This window comes from Entelurus aequoreus, linkage group LG02, assembly GCF_033978785.1.
Source record: "Entelurus aequoreus isolate RoL-2023_Sb linkage group LG02, RoL_Eaeq_v1.1, whole genome shotgun sequence".
In the NCBI taxonomy this organism is placed as follows: domain Eukaryota; kingdom Metazoa; phylum Chordata; class Actinopteri; order Syngnathiformes; family Syngnathidae; genus Entelurus; species Entelurus aequoreus.
In genome coordinates, this window is record NC_084732.1 from 58138530 (window position 1) to 58155240 (window position 16711).

Consider the following 16711-nt stretch of genomic DNA (forward strand, 5'->3'; position numbering starts at 1 on the left):
GGACTTTCACATGAAGTCAGCACCCGGGTTGACCACTCCTTACGCATCTGTCGGTGAAGTCTCTGCGCCCCGATGTGTCTACATGCAAAAGGATCCCCTGCTGGCCCCACTATGGACTAGCCTCTCACATTATTAAATGTATCCACTCGGCATCCATTGCACTGGTCACCCAGGGGGGATCCCCACATCTGCAGTCCCTTCCAAGGTTCCTCATTGTTCCCATTGGGTTTAGTTTTGAGTTTTAAGGGCTAAATAAGTACACTTTGATTGATTGATTGACTTTTGATTGGGATAATAGCCCAAAGGTAACAGAGCCATGGGACATCATACCCAGCCAAAGCAATGGCCCATATGCCATAAAGACCCTTTTGGGATGGATCATAAACGGATGTTTAAGAAGTGGAGCTAATGGTCAGGGAAGCTGCCCTACTGTTTACACGAACAACATTTCTTTTGACAAGCTTGAGAAGTTTGCAACCACAAAATTAATGAAAAGGCAAATGTAGAGGAGAAGGATGGAAGTGCCAAGAGGGAGAGGCCACAAAATGTATTGCCTTCACTAGCTGAGATGAGAAGCTATAACACTAGAAACAGTAAGACTCACAAGCAAGTTCAAACCTCTGTACCAAACCCAGACTACATCAACGTCATGCCACAAGATGTCTCGGCAAAGCTTCAGACCCCCTTGTCCATCAATAGCTTCATTTATGGAACAAGGAAAAGACCGGCAGGTTTGGGCCCCAGTGCAGTGCTCAGCCACAGACCAGCAGCTGCACCAGCAGCAGCAGGAGGAGGAACAGCAGGAAGAGTCAGAGATCTACTTGGAGAAAACTAAAGAGCAGCTCAGACGAGAACTTCAAGAGCTTGACAAACAGCAGCAGAGTGAAGACTAAACATTGCCAGCAGAAGCTGAAGGACATCTCAAAGGCGGTCTTCCTATAGAACCCTAGGAAAAAGAAGCAAGAACATGCTGGACTATACATGTTTTGGCTCATTTTTGGTGAATTGTGCTGGTTTGTTTTGGTGAGGTATGTTTCTTTTGACCACTGGTGAAGGTACAGCCCTATATAAAAAAAGAAGTGAGGGGTTTGGGTGATGGGAGGTCAGACAGTTTTGCTAAGAATGCTCTCAACATTCCAACTTATTGCTCTAGATACCTCCATGGGTCAAAATCAGAAGCCAAGAAGTGCCAGCCTTTACCGAGCACATTAACTTACTCAAGAGTAAGGATGTCAAATACATATAGATGCCAATTTTGGATGGTGACATCCACATGTAGCAGAAAATGGCTTCTATATTGGGATTTATAGAAAACCCACATATACTGACAGATACCTACTTTTGGAGCCACACACCCCACTGGAACACAACCTGGACATAATCAGACTCTACAACACAAAGCTGATAATGTTCCCACCAGCCAACAGGTCAAGTAAATAAACACTTGAGGGAAGCCACAAAAACCTTTGGTTACTCCATCTCTCTGTTTGTGTAAAAAATGCATTTGGTTCTAGGAGACTAAAAACAAGGTGGGTGAGGAAGAAAAAGGTGACATAACTTGTGTCATTCCATATATATCAGGTCTATCTAAGAAATTCAGAATCATTTTTAACCAACACAATGTTTGGGTAAACTTCAAACCTGGTAACACCCTAAGACAACCCTAGTGCACCCCAAAGAGAGGCCACCCAGAAAAACTATGGTGTATGCTGTCCAGTGACAAATGCACTGATTTATATATTAGGAAAACTAAACCTGCACAAGGTAGGCGCATGTCACACTTCAGTTCAAAACTCAGTTGTCCACCTGCACCTTGTAAAAAGTAACATCACTCTTTTGAGAACACATTGACAATCTGAACAATCCAGTTGCGATCAATTCAATTCCCTAAGAAATACAATCCCCTGGATGAATATTTGCAGGTATTGCACTCGGATAACTTAAAAGTTGTTTTGAGCTTCTGATGCTGCCATGTGTTTGCCAGTCACAGGTGTATGACTGACACGTGATTGACAGCACTTACTGTATGTGCATGGGTCCTGCAAAGACTGCATGATTTGCACAACTGTAGCACAAACAGATCTTGGATTATTCAATGAGAAACAGACTGCGCATAGCAAGGTTGTGTCAGCAAAAGATGGAATGAATAATTAAAGTATGGTGACTAAACACTTGTGGATTCAGCTTTGGCAGGCTAGAGTGACCAACACAACTGCTGGTTGACCTTCAACAGATCCTGTTTGAGGAAAAGGAATCCATCCTACTTTAAATTGTGACCAGCTTGGTGAACTAGCATAATGCCAAGCGGCTGTGGCTGCATGAGGACCTTAACAATGGTAAATTGTTGAGTGCAACTGTCTCACCAAAAAATCTGATTTTGAATTATGTACCGTTACACCTTTTGTGAAAACCAACAGAGTTATATTCAGTAATGTATCAGTCTAATACCTGTTTGGTATGTGATCCAGCCTATGTTTTGGCAGTGCGGACACAGCAGGACTTCTGGAGGATCCAGCCACATTCGCTCTATTCAACTCTCCACGAGATGCTGACTGTGTAATTGTGCGGATGCTGTTACTGCGCAGCCCAGGGGTATGTAAATTGGTGATGCTGCCGTTCCGTTGCGGGGATGGAGTTTGGATGGAAGGATCTTGGCTGGTGATTTCACTCTCCTGTTCATCGGGTTTGTTTTCCCCCACTGTCTCTCCTGGAGCCGGCAGTATCCCTGCCACACCGACAGCCATATTGAAGACTTTCTTTTTGTCATCAGTGCGCTCCTTAGGGGAAACAACATATTGCTTTAGTGTCAATAAAAAAAGATAAGCGCAGTTAATGCAACTCACAGATTATACAGTACATGCAACGAGGAAACATTGTCAACAAATGGCCAGTGTAGAAGAAAACAATTAAAAAATCATTGATATCTGAATTCCTGTTACTATTACAGCTACACACTAATGTTTACCAGGTGTTCATATTAATTTAGAACTAATCTAACTGGCCATCCTTTGGAAGAAAAGAAAACTACAGTAATTACAGAAGGCATATTGTGTAGAAATTGTGTGTGAATGCGAATGAGCTGAAGCTAAACTGAAATCCCGTAAGGAAAATGTGGAGTTATGGGAAAATCGGTCATTTGTGGGATGTGGAAAATTGGGTTGAGAAATTTGGAAAAATTACATTCATTTGATTGCAAATGTGTCTAAAAAATTTAGAATTCAGTGAAAAGTCTGCGAATATTGTCATTTATCCAAGTCAATATATTCTTAAGGCCATTGCATCAATGCTCCGTCAATTGAACTGCACTGTTTAGATTATTTTTAGAAGACATTTTACTTCTTATCCAAGCAGACTATCAATTCATGCTCAAAGACTAGGTAGGCTATTGCTTAATCACACCCTCCACACATAACCCAGACCAGATATGTCATATTATGTCTAATGCCTTATATTTTCAATTCATCTGAGCATTTTACAGACAAAATGATGGTTGTATAATGAGTTCACCTGTATTGCCCATTGAGCTCTAAGGTCCTTTAAAGAAACAGCACTAAGTCATTGGTATAGATATGCGGATGACACATGGGTTAAAATTAGAAGCTAAGAAGTGCAACCAAGCACAAGATCTCAGTGGACTATGACGTCCATATTGACCAATACCTACTTTTTCAAAACACACTGGAACACAAACTGGGCATTATTAGAACCCTACAACACTTTCACCAGCCAAGGAACAAGCATACATCTGTGGTTACCACAAGTTTTTTGTAAAAGAAGGCAAGGCAAGGCAAGGCAACTTTATTTGTATAGCGCTTTTCATACACAAGGCAGACTCAAAGTGCTTCACAGACAACAAAGTGAAATGAAAGAAAATAAAAGCAAAATTAAAATGCAGACAATAAAAATAAGAACAGTGCAGACGTTAAAAGTTAAAAGATTAAAAGATTTAGCTGAAAGCTAAGGTGAACATAAAAGTCTTCAGTCTAGTTTTAAAAGTAGTGAGAGTTGGGGAGAGTCTGACATCTTCAGGAAGTTTATTCCAGCTATGTGTTGCATAGTGACTGAATGATGATCTCCCTTGATTTGAGTTTACTCTTGGAACCGCTAACAGATTGGTCTCAGAAGATCTTAGTGATCTAGAGGGCGTATATAGTGGGAGCATATCAGTGATATACTTGGGCCCTAGACCATGTAGTGATTTATATGTGAGCAGGAGGATTTTGAAATCTATTCTCTGATGTACAGGGAGCCAATGTAAGGATTTAAGAATTGGTGTAATGTGCTCACATTTTTTGGTCTTTGTTAGAACTCTAGCAGCAGCGTTCTGAACAAGCTGTAGCTGCCTGACAGTTTTTTTGGGAAGACCTGCAAGGAGACCATTACAATAGTCTAGCCTACTGGTAATAAAGGCATGTACAAGTTTTTCTAAGTCTTGAGCTGACATGAGCCCTCTAAGTCTTTTTACATTTTTGAGGTGATAGTAGGCCGATTTTGTTACTGATTTGATGTGACTGTCGAAATGTAAATCAGAATCTAAAATAACCCCAAGATTTCTGGCTTTATTTGAGGTTTTCAGGGACAGTGATTGAAGGTGTTGGATGACTTTAAACCTTTCTTTTTTAGCACCAAAAACAATTATCTCAGTTTTATCTTCATTTAGTTGTAGGAAATTTTGGCACATCCAGTGTTTGACTTGCTCAATGCACTGGCACAGAAGATCTATGGGGCGATAGTCATTTGGTGATAGCGCTACATAGATTTGGGTGTCATCGGCATAGCAATGATGGTCAATGTTATTATTTTGCATGATTTGTCCTAGTGGGAGCATATAGATGTTAAATAAGGTCGGCCCCAAGATTGAACCTTGGGGGACTCCACACGTTACGTTGGTTGGTTCTGATACAAAGTCACCAATGGAAACAAAATAGTTCCTATCTTGTAGATATGACTTGAACCAGCTTAAAACTGTGCCTGAGATCCCCACCCAGTTTTCCAACCTGTCCAAAAGTATTGAGTGGTCGACAGTGTCAAATGCAGCACTGAGGTCCAAAAGCATTAATACTGAAGTTTTGCCAGAGTCTGTGTTTAGACGGATGTCATTTATAACTTTAAGAAGGGCCGTCTCTGTGCTATGAAGAGGTCGAAATCCTGACTGGAAGTTGTTGTGGCAGCCAGTAGAAGCCAAGAAGTGATTTAGTTGTTGGAGGACAACTTTCTCAATTATTTTACTTATGAATGGTAGATTTGAAATTGGTCTGTAGTTGTTGATAACAGAGGCATCTAGGCTCTGCTTTTTTAGAAGAGGTTTAATGACTGCAGTTTTGAAAGCCTTCGGGAAATTGCCCGATTTAATAGAATTATTAACTATTTGCAAGATGTCTGTTGATAGGCAGTCAAAAACATTCTTAAAGAAGTTGGTAGGTAAAACATCAAGGCAGCAGGTGGATGACTTTAGAGCTGTCACCGTTTCCACTAGAGTTTTAGAGTCTATGGCATTAAAGCTTGCCATCATTGCTGTGTTACTTTTGCCTAAATGGGGTGGTGATCCAACTTTTTTACTTGAGATATTGATGGTGCGTCTGATGCCTTCAATTTTATCAGTATAAAAGAATGCAAAGTCATTGCATTTCTGCGTGGAATGGAGTTCGGCTGGTATTTGTGTTGGGGGTTTAGTCAGTCTGTCAACGATTGTGAATAGGGTTTTGGCCTTATTTGTGTTGCTGTTTATGATATTGGAGAAGAATGTTTCTCTAGCACTTTTTAAGACTAAATTGTAGGCCTGGAGGCTCTCTTTATAGATGTCATGGTGAATATGAAGTTTTGTATTCCGCCAGATTCGTTCAGCCTTCCTGCACTCTCTTCTCTGGGCTGTTACAGCAGCAGATTTTCTCCAGGGTGCCTTTTGCTTGCCAGAAATCGTTTTAACTGTAACAGGTGCAATGATATCTATGATATTCACAATTTTGGAATTAAAGTTGCTTACAAGATCATCAGCATGACATGGGTTTAGAGGTGGTAGTGAGGAGATGGCGTTTTTAAAGAGGACATTAGCATGTTCATTTATGTACCGCTTTTTGACATTCTTTGATTCTGTTTGTGTGTCCGGAATTACAGAAATATTAAAGAAAACACAGAAATGATCAGACAATGAAGGATCAATCACAAGAACATCAGAAACATTGAGACCTTTTGTGATAATCAGGTCCAGGGTGTGTCCCTTATAATGTGTAGCCTCTTTCACATGTTGAGACAGTTCAAATGTGTCTAAAATAGTAAAAAGTTCTTTTGCGCCCTTGTCATTTAAATCGTCAATATGAAAATTAAAATCACCAGTTATAACCAGGCAGTCAAAGTCAGTGGAGATGCTAGACAATAGTTCAGTAAAATCATCAAAAAAATTTGCAGAATATTTAGGTGGCCTGTAGATAATTAACAAGAGAATTTTGGGAGAGCATTTCAACACAGCACACAGGTATTCAAATGATGTAAACTCACCGAGTGACATCTGTTTCCCCTGAAACATGTTTTTAAATATAGCAGCAACCCCTCCACCTCTTTTCTCCGATCTACATATATCAATGAAGTTATAGTTGGGGGGTGCTGTCTCGATCAGAATGCTTGCACTGTTATTTTGTTCCAGCCATGTTTCAGTTAAAAACATAAAGTCAAGTTTAGAAGTGCTAATAAAATCATTGACTAAAAATGATTTGCTATTCAGAGACCTGACATTGAGCAGACCCATCCTGATGGTGTTATTGACAGGCTTCGATGTTGGCTTTGATTTGGAGATAATAGGAATGAGATTGTTTAGGTTAGCAGGGTGGCTAAGTTTCCCAATGTTTACTCTCTTGGTAGTCACAACAGGGATGTAGAAGGTGCCATGATTTGATGTAGGCAACCTTGGGCCCAGCTGATAATGTGGTCTACTGCTGAACCCTTTTCTGTATCAGAAATATTCAGGACTGCTGTCAGGGCGAGGCGGGGTTTGCCGTAAGGGGGAGGGGGAGTGAGCAGCGTCAGAGCTGGGACGAACTACTGAAGGTGGACGTTGAGGGCGTGTAAGGGGTTGGCGTGAGAAAGGTGAAGTATGGCTGGGGGGTTGTGGAGCACGCCTTCGTGGAGGGGGTGGTGGAGGTGAGCGATGATCTAGGGGGGTAAAAATCTGAGTAGGGTGGGGCGTGAGTGGGGGTAGCTCCCGGAACTCCAAGGGGGAGAAGGGGGGAGAAAGGTCTACTTGAGGGAGGGAGAAAGATGGAGACGTGGATGGCTTGGGGGATGTGGGGGAGGGATCTTCACATGCATTCAGAATGGAGGGAGGGGCGGTAGAGGAGGATAGGCACCTCTCCTCTTTGCTCTGGTGTATCTCATGGTCGACGTTCTCCTTTTGCAGTGGCGGTCCTCCTTCGACGTTCCTGATAGGCTGTGTTGTGTCTTCCTTCCTCGGTGGCTCCTCTTGTCTCTTGTCCTTGGCAGTGATGATAGATGCAAGATGCAGGAAGTGAAACATGTTGTTCATGAATAGCTTTACTCCCATCTTATTCAGGCAAAGTCCGTCTGCCTTAAAAAGATGCCTGCGGTCCCAGAAAAAGCTAAAATTGTCAATAAAATGCATTGAACGAGCAAGAAGTGCACTTGATAGCCACTCATTCAGCGAGTAAAGTCTACTGAATCTCTCAGCTCCTCTCCTGATTGGGGGTAGAGGACCACTGATAAAAACGTCAGCATTCACAGCGCTGACTGTTTCAAAGAGTTTATTGAAGTGCTCTTTCAGCTCTCTTGATTGTTGTTTTACAATGTCATTAAAACCAATGTGCAGGATGATATTTTTCACATTTGGGTGTGCAGCGACAATTTCCAGGATTCTTTTTTCCATGTCAGATACCATATCCTTCGGAAAGCAGAGTACTTTGGTGTTATTATTGCTTTTCATATCTTTTACAGAAAAGTCCCCCACAATCAGATTTTCAGGAGCTCTCGTTAGCTTTCTCTGTGGTGTAAAGTTAGCAGGTCTTACCCTTCTGCGTGGTGATGGTGGGTTATTCAGGCAATCAGAGGGGGATCCATTGTCCATCAACAGTGGGGCAAACCTGTTCTTTAGTTGGACACTTGCTTGCTGGGGAGGTTTATTGGTAGTTCTCCTCTTCTCAGCTGTCCGCTGCTGTGTCCTACGTGGCAGTGGAGTTGATGACGCAGTATGCCTGGCTGAAGATGGTAGCGCAGGCCAGCCGGTCAGATCAGAGATATCGGGGCGCTGGGTCCTGCCAGATATCCATTTTCCCTTGTCGCAGGGAGGTGGTCTTCAGCAAAAAATAAATAAGTGTATTTACTTTCAAAAGGAACAGTCCCAGCGTCATGGGCAGGCCTGGCGGGCCAAGACCGCCCACACAGTTAGCTGTGCCCGCCCTGGGGTGGAAGCTGTTTATTTTTGGGGGGTTTTGTTTTTTACATCACAGCAGGAAAAACAAGACGATAATCAAAAAAAAGGCACGTTGACTAAGACACAAGTAACTGACATCTTAGTTAACGTATATGTACAAGACGAAAATGTTGACAAAAACAAAAAACAATTATATTTAATGTTGTCTTGTCGATGGATGGAACAAGTTCGGAATATATCCAATCACAGCTCTTTAACGGCATATGTTGAACGAGGGTTGGGGCTTAGTTACGACGTAGAGCCAATCAGACGCTTTTCCTTGTGAGATGAGGAATTCATCGCCAAAACTAAAATGTTTGGATTTAACACATTACACATTTTCCACATTATGATATGTCTACAACTGGGAGAAAGTGAAAAGGACACATTGAATTTTATTGCTATGATGCTATCAGCAGGCAAGTCATCAATTGTGACAACTACACAACTGCAAGTTAAATATATTATTTGCTGCTTCCGGTGTTGTGCCAAAAAATGATTAATTCCGCTGGAGCTCGTATCGTTTTCGGGCTTTGTCTGTCCAAAACTGATTACTACATTTAAGACAAACACTTCTATTTATGGGTATTGTAACGATATGTGTTTTAATTTATTTAAACCTTTTTTTTGTGTCCTACATATGAAGGAGTTGGCCATTTTTATTATATTAATGAGATTGTAAAAACTGTCGTTGATCCGATGTTGATGTGTTAAAACTTCTTTCTTGTTTAGAAGTTACATACAATATTAACTGCTCTTTTTTCAAGAACATATTACATATTCATTAATTGTTTGGATGTATTCATCTTGGATACGCTGCTCTGGTGTCACCCCTACTGACTGTGCTGCAGCTGAACTCTCCATCATCGACCATTTCCTCCTCTCATTCAACGTCAATCGCACTCTGTCCACCACTAAGTCCCCCCGTCTCATCTCCTTCAGTAATATTAAGGACATAAACAAGGATTCTCTCTCCTCTAGTATTGACAATTTCATGGACTTTGAAGATTAGGTCACCCTCGAACAGCTGGTTTTACACTATAACACAGGACTTCATGATATCCTCAACTCCCTCGCTCCACTAAAAAACAGACCTGTCTCTTTCACCCTTTCTGCTCCCTGGTTTACACCCGAACTTCGGCTTATAAAGGCAAAGGCAGGCAGCTCGAGCGGCTACACCGTAAAACCGTTCACAAAGAGATGCACAAAAAACACAGCTGCATTACCGGGACTATCGCCAAATCCAAATCAAATTATTACTCCAGCATAATCTGTTCTAACACAGGCAACACCAAGTCATTGTTTTCACTGTTCAACAATATCACCCGATCCCCAGTTTCTATACCACCCCATTTGTACTCAGCTGCCTTCAGTAACTCTCTTCTGTCTTTCTTTAACAACAAAATCCAGACAATCCACCAGGACCTTGGTTCAAACTCCTCCAGTGTCACTTCCGACCTCCATCTACCCACCCACCCCTTTTCCTCCTTTGAGCTCCCCACCCTCTCAGATATCTCTGACCTCATCCATAAATCCAAGCCAACCACATAACAGCTGGACTCCCTCCCGACAGTCCTTGTTAAATCCTGCCTCCCCTCTTTGGTCCCCCTCATTTCTGCCATCATCCACTCCTCTCTCACGACTGGAACTGTTCCTACATCATTTAAAACTGCTGCAATAACCCCAATCTTGAAAAAACCTGGAGCAGATCCTACTAACTTCAATAATTTCCGTCCTATCTCAAATATGCCCTTAATTTCCAAAATCCTTGAGAAAACAGTCGCCACTCAACATCACCGCCACTTATTAATGAGGGTTAACAACTTGTATGAACACTTCCAGTCTGGCTTCTGTCCCCTCCACAGCACCGAAACTCCCTGGTTTACGCCCGAACTTCGGCTTATGAAAGCCAAAGGCAGGCAGCTCGAGCGGCTACACCGTAAAACTGGACTGACCGTTCACAAAGAGATGCACAAAAAACACCTTCTGTATCGCCAAATCCAAATCAAATTATTACTCCAGCATAATCTGTTCTAACACAGCGGCAACACCAAGTCATTGTTTACACTGTTCAACAATATCACTCGATCCCCAGTTTCTATACCACCCCATTTGTACTCAGCTGCCTTCTGTAACTCTCTTCTGTCTTTCTTTAACACCAAAATCCAGACAATCCACCAGGACCTTGGTTCAAACTCCTCCAGTGTCACTTCCGACCTCCAGCTACCCACCCACCCCTTTTCCTCCTTTGAGTTCCCCACCCTCTCAGAGATCTCTGACCTCATCCATAAGTCCAAGCCCACCACATGTCAGCTGGACCCCCTCCCGACAGTCCTTGTTAAATCCTGCCTCCCCTCTTTGGTCCCCCTCATTTCTGCCATCATCCACTCTTCTCTCACGACTGGAACTGTTCCTACATCATTTAAAACTGCTGCAATAACCCCAATCTTGAAAAAACCTGGAGCAGATCCTACTAACTTCAATAATTTCCGTCCTATCTCAAATCTGCCCTTCATTTCCAAAATCCTTGAGAAAACAGTCGCTACTCAACATTACCGCCACTTATTACTTAACAACTTGTATGAACACTTCCAGTCTGACTTCTGTCCCCTCCACAGATCCAAACCCACACTTGTAAACATAACCAATGACCTCCTTATGGCAGCTGACTTTGGTTTACTCAATATCCTCATCTTCCTCCACCTGAGTGCAGCCTTTGATACCATCAGCCACCCCACCCTCCTCAATAGACTGCGTTCCATTGGCATCACCCACACTCCACTAAATCCTTCACATCCCAGCCTTCTCCCGTCACTTCAGGTGTGCCCCAGGGCTCTGTCCTTGTGCCCCTCCTTTTCATCATCTACCTTCTTCCCCTCGGCAATATCTTCCGTAAGTACAACATCAGCTTTCACTGTTACGCAAATTACACCCAGCTCTACCTCTCCAGTAAACCCACCTCCACCCTACCATCCTCGTCCCTTGCTGACTGTCTAACAGACATTAAATCCTGGTTCTCCTCCAATTTCCTCAAACTAAACAGTGACAAAACAGAGGTTCTCCTCATTGGTTCTAAAGCAACACTATCCAAAACCGACAGGTTCTCAACAGCCAACTACAACTCCACTGTTTCCCCTCCCCACAGGTTAAGAGTCTGGGTGTCATCCTTGACAGTACTCTATATTTTCATTCTAATATCAATAACATTACCCGATTTGCTTATTTTCACCTACACAACATCAACAACCTCCACCCCTCCCTTACCCCCCATACCACTTCTATTCTTGTTCATAACCTCGTCACTACTCGCCTCAACTACTGCAATTCTCTTCCCTTCGGTGTCACTCACAAATCCCTCCATAAACTCCAGTTAGTCCAGAACTCAGCTGCCCGCATCATCACAAGGACCCCATCCATCCACCACATCACTTCTGTCCTACAACAGCTCCACTGGCTCCCAATAAAATTTCGAATTGAAATCAAAATCCTCCTCCTAACATTCAAGTTAATTCACAACTCTGCCCCTCCCTACCTGTCTGACCTCCTTCACGTTGCCACACCCTCCTGCACTCTCAGATCCTCCTCCTCCATCCACCTGACTGTTCCACCTGCCCGTCTCACCACCATGGGGGGCAGAGCATTCAGCCGCTCTGCTCCCCGTCTCTGGAACAGCCTGCCATCAGATCTCAGAAACACTACCTCAGTCCCTCACTTCAAATCCCAACTGAAAACCCATCTGTTTAAGACTGCCTTTTCCCTCTGACCTCATTTGCACTGTGTTGTTGTTGTATTTTAGCCTGATCTGATTTGTCTATTTCCCACTTTTTTATTATTGTTTGTGCTGCACTGCTTTTAACGAATGTATGGTGTCCTTGAGTGTCTAGAAAAGTGCCTAAAATAACATGTATTATTATTATTATTTAAGAGAGTTAGATACAGTACATGATAATAAAGTACATACTGTACTGTTTACGTGTTGAAGTAACCTTTAAAAAGGTGAAATCCACCCCAAACGAAACTTAATGGTTGCCAAAAAGTGATTCTAAATCATATTTTGATATTGACACATCTCATCTGTGCATCTCCTAAGGGTGTTCTATTACTTTACCCTTGTTGTCAACCAAGAATACATTGGTTTAATGAATACATCCAAACACAATATCAATATTTATTATGTGCATCATCAACGAGCTGTTGATATTGTATGTATTGTAGCTTTGAAACAAAAAACAAGTTTTACCACATCGACATTGGATCAATAACAGTCCTTTACAATCTCCTTGATACCATAGAAATGGCAACTCTTTATTTTTTAAGACAAGATAAAGGCTTGAATAATTTCAAACACATATCCTTACGATAACCACAAATATAATTGTTTGTCCTATGCAGTAATCAGTTGTGGACAGACAAAGCGGGAATCAATTTTTGGCAGATGGTTCGATTAGATTAGTCTTTCGCCCCTTTACCCAGGTCCACCCAAATATATTCTGCAATGCATCAGATTTACTGGGAAACTCCGAAAATATTTTAATTAACATTCCAGTACACTTTAAACCAGGTTAAGACCCTGAGACAAAGACCGGACACCCTATACCCAGAAAAATCATCTGTATGCTGTCCATGCGGTGACAAACGTACTGATTTATATTTTAGGGAAACAAAACAACCACTAAGCAGGCACTAGTCACAACACAGACAGGCAAACTCTTCAGGTCAAGACTCAGCTGTCTACCTGCACCTCAAAGAGAAACAGCACTCCTTTGAGGACAAAACTGTACATTACATATAATGGACAGAGAAGTTGGATGAATTGAAAGAGAAGTGACGGAGGTCATCTATGATAGGCTTGGATAACCACATCTCTTAACACACACAATGCAGTCTTGGTCAATAAATTTGCCTCTAAAACAGGAATTCACACACACAATTTAAATCTGCTCTACTGATGTATTTGCATCTTTCATGCGCATCTCCACGGTTTGATGCAAACCAGTATATCTTCCTTTTACATGCACCACACTTACGCCCAGCCCTGTGTTTTAATTTGCTGATTCTTTCCCTTATTGTTTGTGGACTCTGATTGGAAAGGACCTTACTCATTTGACAAAGCCCTGCAGATGAAGCCGGAAGCTCTAATTCACCAGTATTTCTACATGACTTGCTTTACTTTCCAAAACATCAAATGTAATATTTAATTAGCAAAATAAACTGTATGTTTGTTGATTAACTAAGTCCAGTGTGTTTGTCTTTTTTTGTATGTTTCTCAAGATTACGGCTATTGTCTACTAACATCCGTAGTTTTCGCTGCATTATAATTTTTGCTTTCTATTTTTGTGGAGGGTATTTTTTTTATTTTTTTACTAAAGACTGTTTGATCTCACCTCCTTTGTCTCAGCATCTTGGAATTCAACCTCGCTGTCTGTACTGATCTTAACAGGCATACTTGTAAAACAAATGAAAAAATAAGATAGGAACATTATTTTTTGGAATTTGGGAAATAGACTCGAGCCCCCCAGCCACCCCAAAAGCGATAAATGATAGAAAATGGATGGATGGATGGATGGATGGATAGCCTGAATGTTTTGGTGTTTGAATGGGTTGAGAAATGTGGAAAAAATACTTAATGAATTTCAGAATCTTAAGGCCGTAAAATTTAAAATATCAGTCTAACCGGTAATTTGTGGAATGTCAAAAATACATACCCTGAAAATTATGAATTAGCTGAAAATGTTGTTGGAATGGTTTTAAATTGGTGGAGAAATATGACAGTAGGAATAATTTCAATGGAAATGTATGTCATGGGAAAAATGAAACAATGGAAAAATGTGTGAATTGTTTGAAATGTGCAGATAACCAGCCATCTAGTCCTGAATCAGCTGAACAATTTGATGTTGGAATAGTGTAAATGGGTTAAAATTCAAAACTGTAAACCTTAAACTAAAACTGGTAAGTACAGTAGTAATAGTAATATCATAATATTATAATCAACCATTCCATTCAAACCAAGCAGTATGTCAGTAAGGTCAGTCCTTTACAAACTTACAGTCTGGAGCTGCATTCTGAGCAGGTTGTTGGTGAATTTTAGCGATCTGGCGATGGCCTGAAGGTAGTATATCAGCATGCTAAAACAGACAGAAAATAAAAATTATGGCACGGTTCTCACCTTATGTGTGTGCGTGTGTGAGCATGTCTTACAACAGAAGCAGCAGTGCTGGTAATACTACAACAGGGCTGGTGATGTAACCCATCACTTTACTGAACCATTGGGGAAAGTCGCTGGCAACAGTTTCAGATATGATATCATATATCTTCTCTTGACCACTGCAACATACAGGTACATATTCAACATACTCCAATTAGCACACAGACCAGACCCTCCAGGATACTAGTGGCTTTTTTGTGATTGTTTCTGCCTAAAATGCCCGATTTCGAGGCTTGTTCGAAACGTTGGCCAACAGTTTTGAAGTATTGAAGCCTATTTAACTATTATACATTAAGTAATAATTTCAAGAGCCTATGTATCTTATTTATGTTTTCAGTTCTATCTCCATTTTAACACCGGATGGACATGCCCATCTCAGTGAGTCAGTTGGTAGAGAAGATAGTCTGTTTTAGGCTTTAGTCAGAATGAAGCAAACTTGTTGTCCGTCTACGGCCTCACGTTTGTTGCCTGTTACATCTGCTGCCATTTGTACACATGAAATTGTGGTGCAACTGTTATTTTACTAGTGTGCTTTTATTTTGAAATCCTGACTTTACTGGCTACACAGTGATAACTGTGCAGAAAAATGTTTGTTGATCTTAAACCTTTGTTTATGTTCACGTTACTAGGGATAGGAATCGAAAATCAGTTCTTGTTCAGAACCGGTTCCCAGTGTATCAATTCCTTTAAATCGATTGCCAATTTTTCAAACAATTACTGTGGGCGGGAAAAACGTCATTACGCAACGTGCGTAGTGACGTCAGGCGGGAACATGGCACTTGGGCGGCAGAAACGTTTCAAAGTACCAGGTGGCCACAGATAATCCCTGGAAAGATACCAGTCTGGAAGAGGTGCCAGGTCTTTTAGGTCATGAATCAATGTGGACCACTCCTCTATGATCTGGATGGAGATCTCCTACGACCCTCTGCTTGCCCCCAATGGACTGGACTCCATGCATCCAACCATTTATTTTTCCGCCGCTTATCCGAGTCCGGGTCGTGGGGGCAGCAGTCTAAGCAGAAATGCCCAGACCTCCCCCGGCCACCTCCAGCTGTGAGACATAGTCCCTCCAAGTGGCCTAGGTCTGCCCCGAGACCTTCTCCCGACTGGACATGCCCAAAACACCTCACCAGGAAGGCATCCAGGAAGCATCCCTATTAGATGCCCGAGCCCTCTCAGCTGGCTCCACTCGACGTGAAGGAGCAGCGGCTCTACTCTGACTCTCTCCCGGGTGACCGAGCTCCTCACCCTATCTCTGAAGGTGATCCTAGACATCCTGCAGTGTAAACTAATTTCTGCCGCTTGTATTCGTGACCTTCTCCTTTCAGTCATTACCCAAAGCTTGTGACCATAGGTGAGGGTAGGAACGTAGACTGACTGGTAAATCGAGATCTTTGCCTTCCAGGTCAGCTCCTTCTTCACCACACAGACCAGTGCAGTTACCGCATCATTCAGACGCTGCACCAATCCGTCTGTCAATCTCGCGTTCCATTCTTCCCTCACTCGTGAATAAGACCCCGAGATACTTTAACTCCTCCACTTGAGGCAGAACTTCACTCTTGACGTGGGGGGTGCAGTCCACCCTTTTCCGACTGAGAACCATGGCCTCAGATTTGAAGTTGCTGATCCTCATCCCAGCAGCTTCACACTCGGCTGCAAACCGCCCTAGTGAACGCTGAAGGTCCCAACTTAATGAAGACAACGGGACCGCATCATCTGCAAAAAGCAGAGATGCGATCCTCTGGCTACCAAACTGGAAACCCTCCACACCCTGACTGCGCCTAAAAATTCTGTCCATTAAGATAATGAACAGGACCGGTGACAGGTAGCCCTGGCGGAGTCCAACGTCCACTGGGTACATGTCTCACTTACTACAGGCAATGCGAACCAGACTCCTGCTCCGCTTGTACATGACCTGTAGCAACTGATCCTGGATCCCATACTCCTGGAACACCCCCCACAAGACACCGCGAGGGACACGATCGAATGCCTTTTCTAAAACCACAAAACACAAGTGTATTGGTTGAGCAAACTCCCATGCCCACTCCAGTACCCTAGCGAGGGTATAATTCTGGTCCTGTGTTCCACGA

At 42.4% G+C, this 16711-nt stretch overlaps 1 protein-coding gene across 4 annotated transcripts in view; it reads right to left on the reverse strand.

Annotated features, from left to right (window-relative positions):
- LOC133636209 (transmembrane channel-like protein 3) overlaps positions 1 to 16711 on the reverse strand; it is a 143094-nt gene that overhangs the window by 13887 nt on the left and 112496 nt on the right. For 3 of the 4 annotated variants that reach the window (XM_062030000.1, XM_062029991.1, XM_062030016.1), the window contains exons 18-20: positions 14615 to 14740; positions 14463 to 14541; positions 2449 to 2777 (exon numbers count right to left, since the gene is read on the reverse strand). In XM_062030000.1, the coding sequence (XP_061885984.1) occupies positions 2449 to 2777; positions 14463 to 14541; positions 14615 to 14740 (534 nt within the window). The remainder of the gene's footprint in view (positions 1 to 2448; positions 2778 to 14462; positions 14542 to 14614; positions 14741 to 16711) is intronic. The other variant, XM_062030008.1, reaches the window with a different exon arrangement.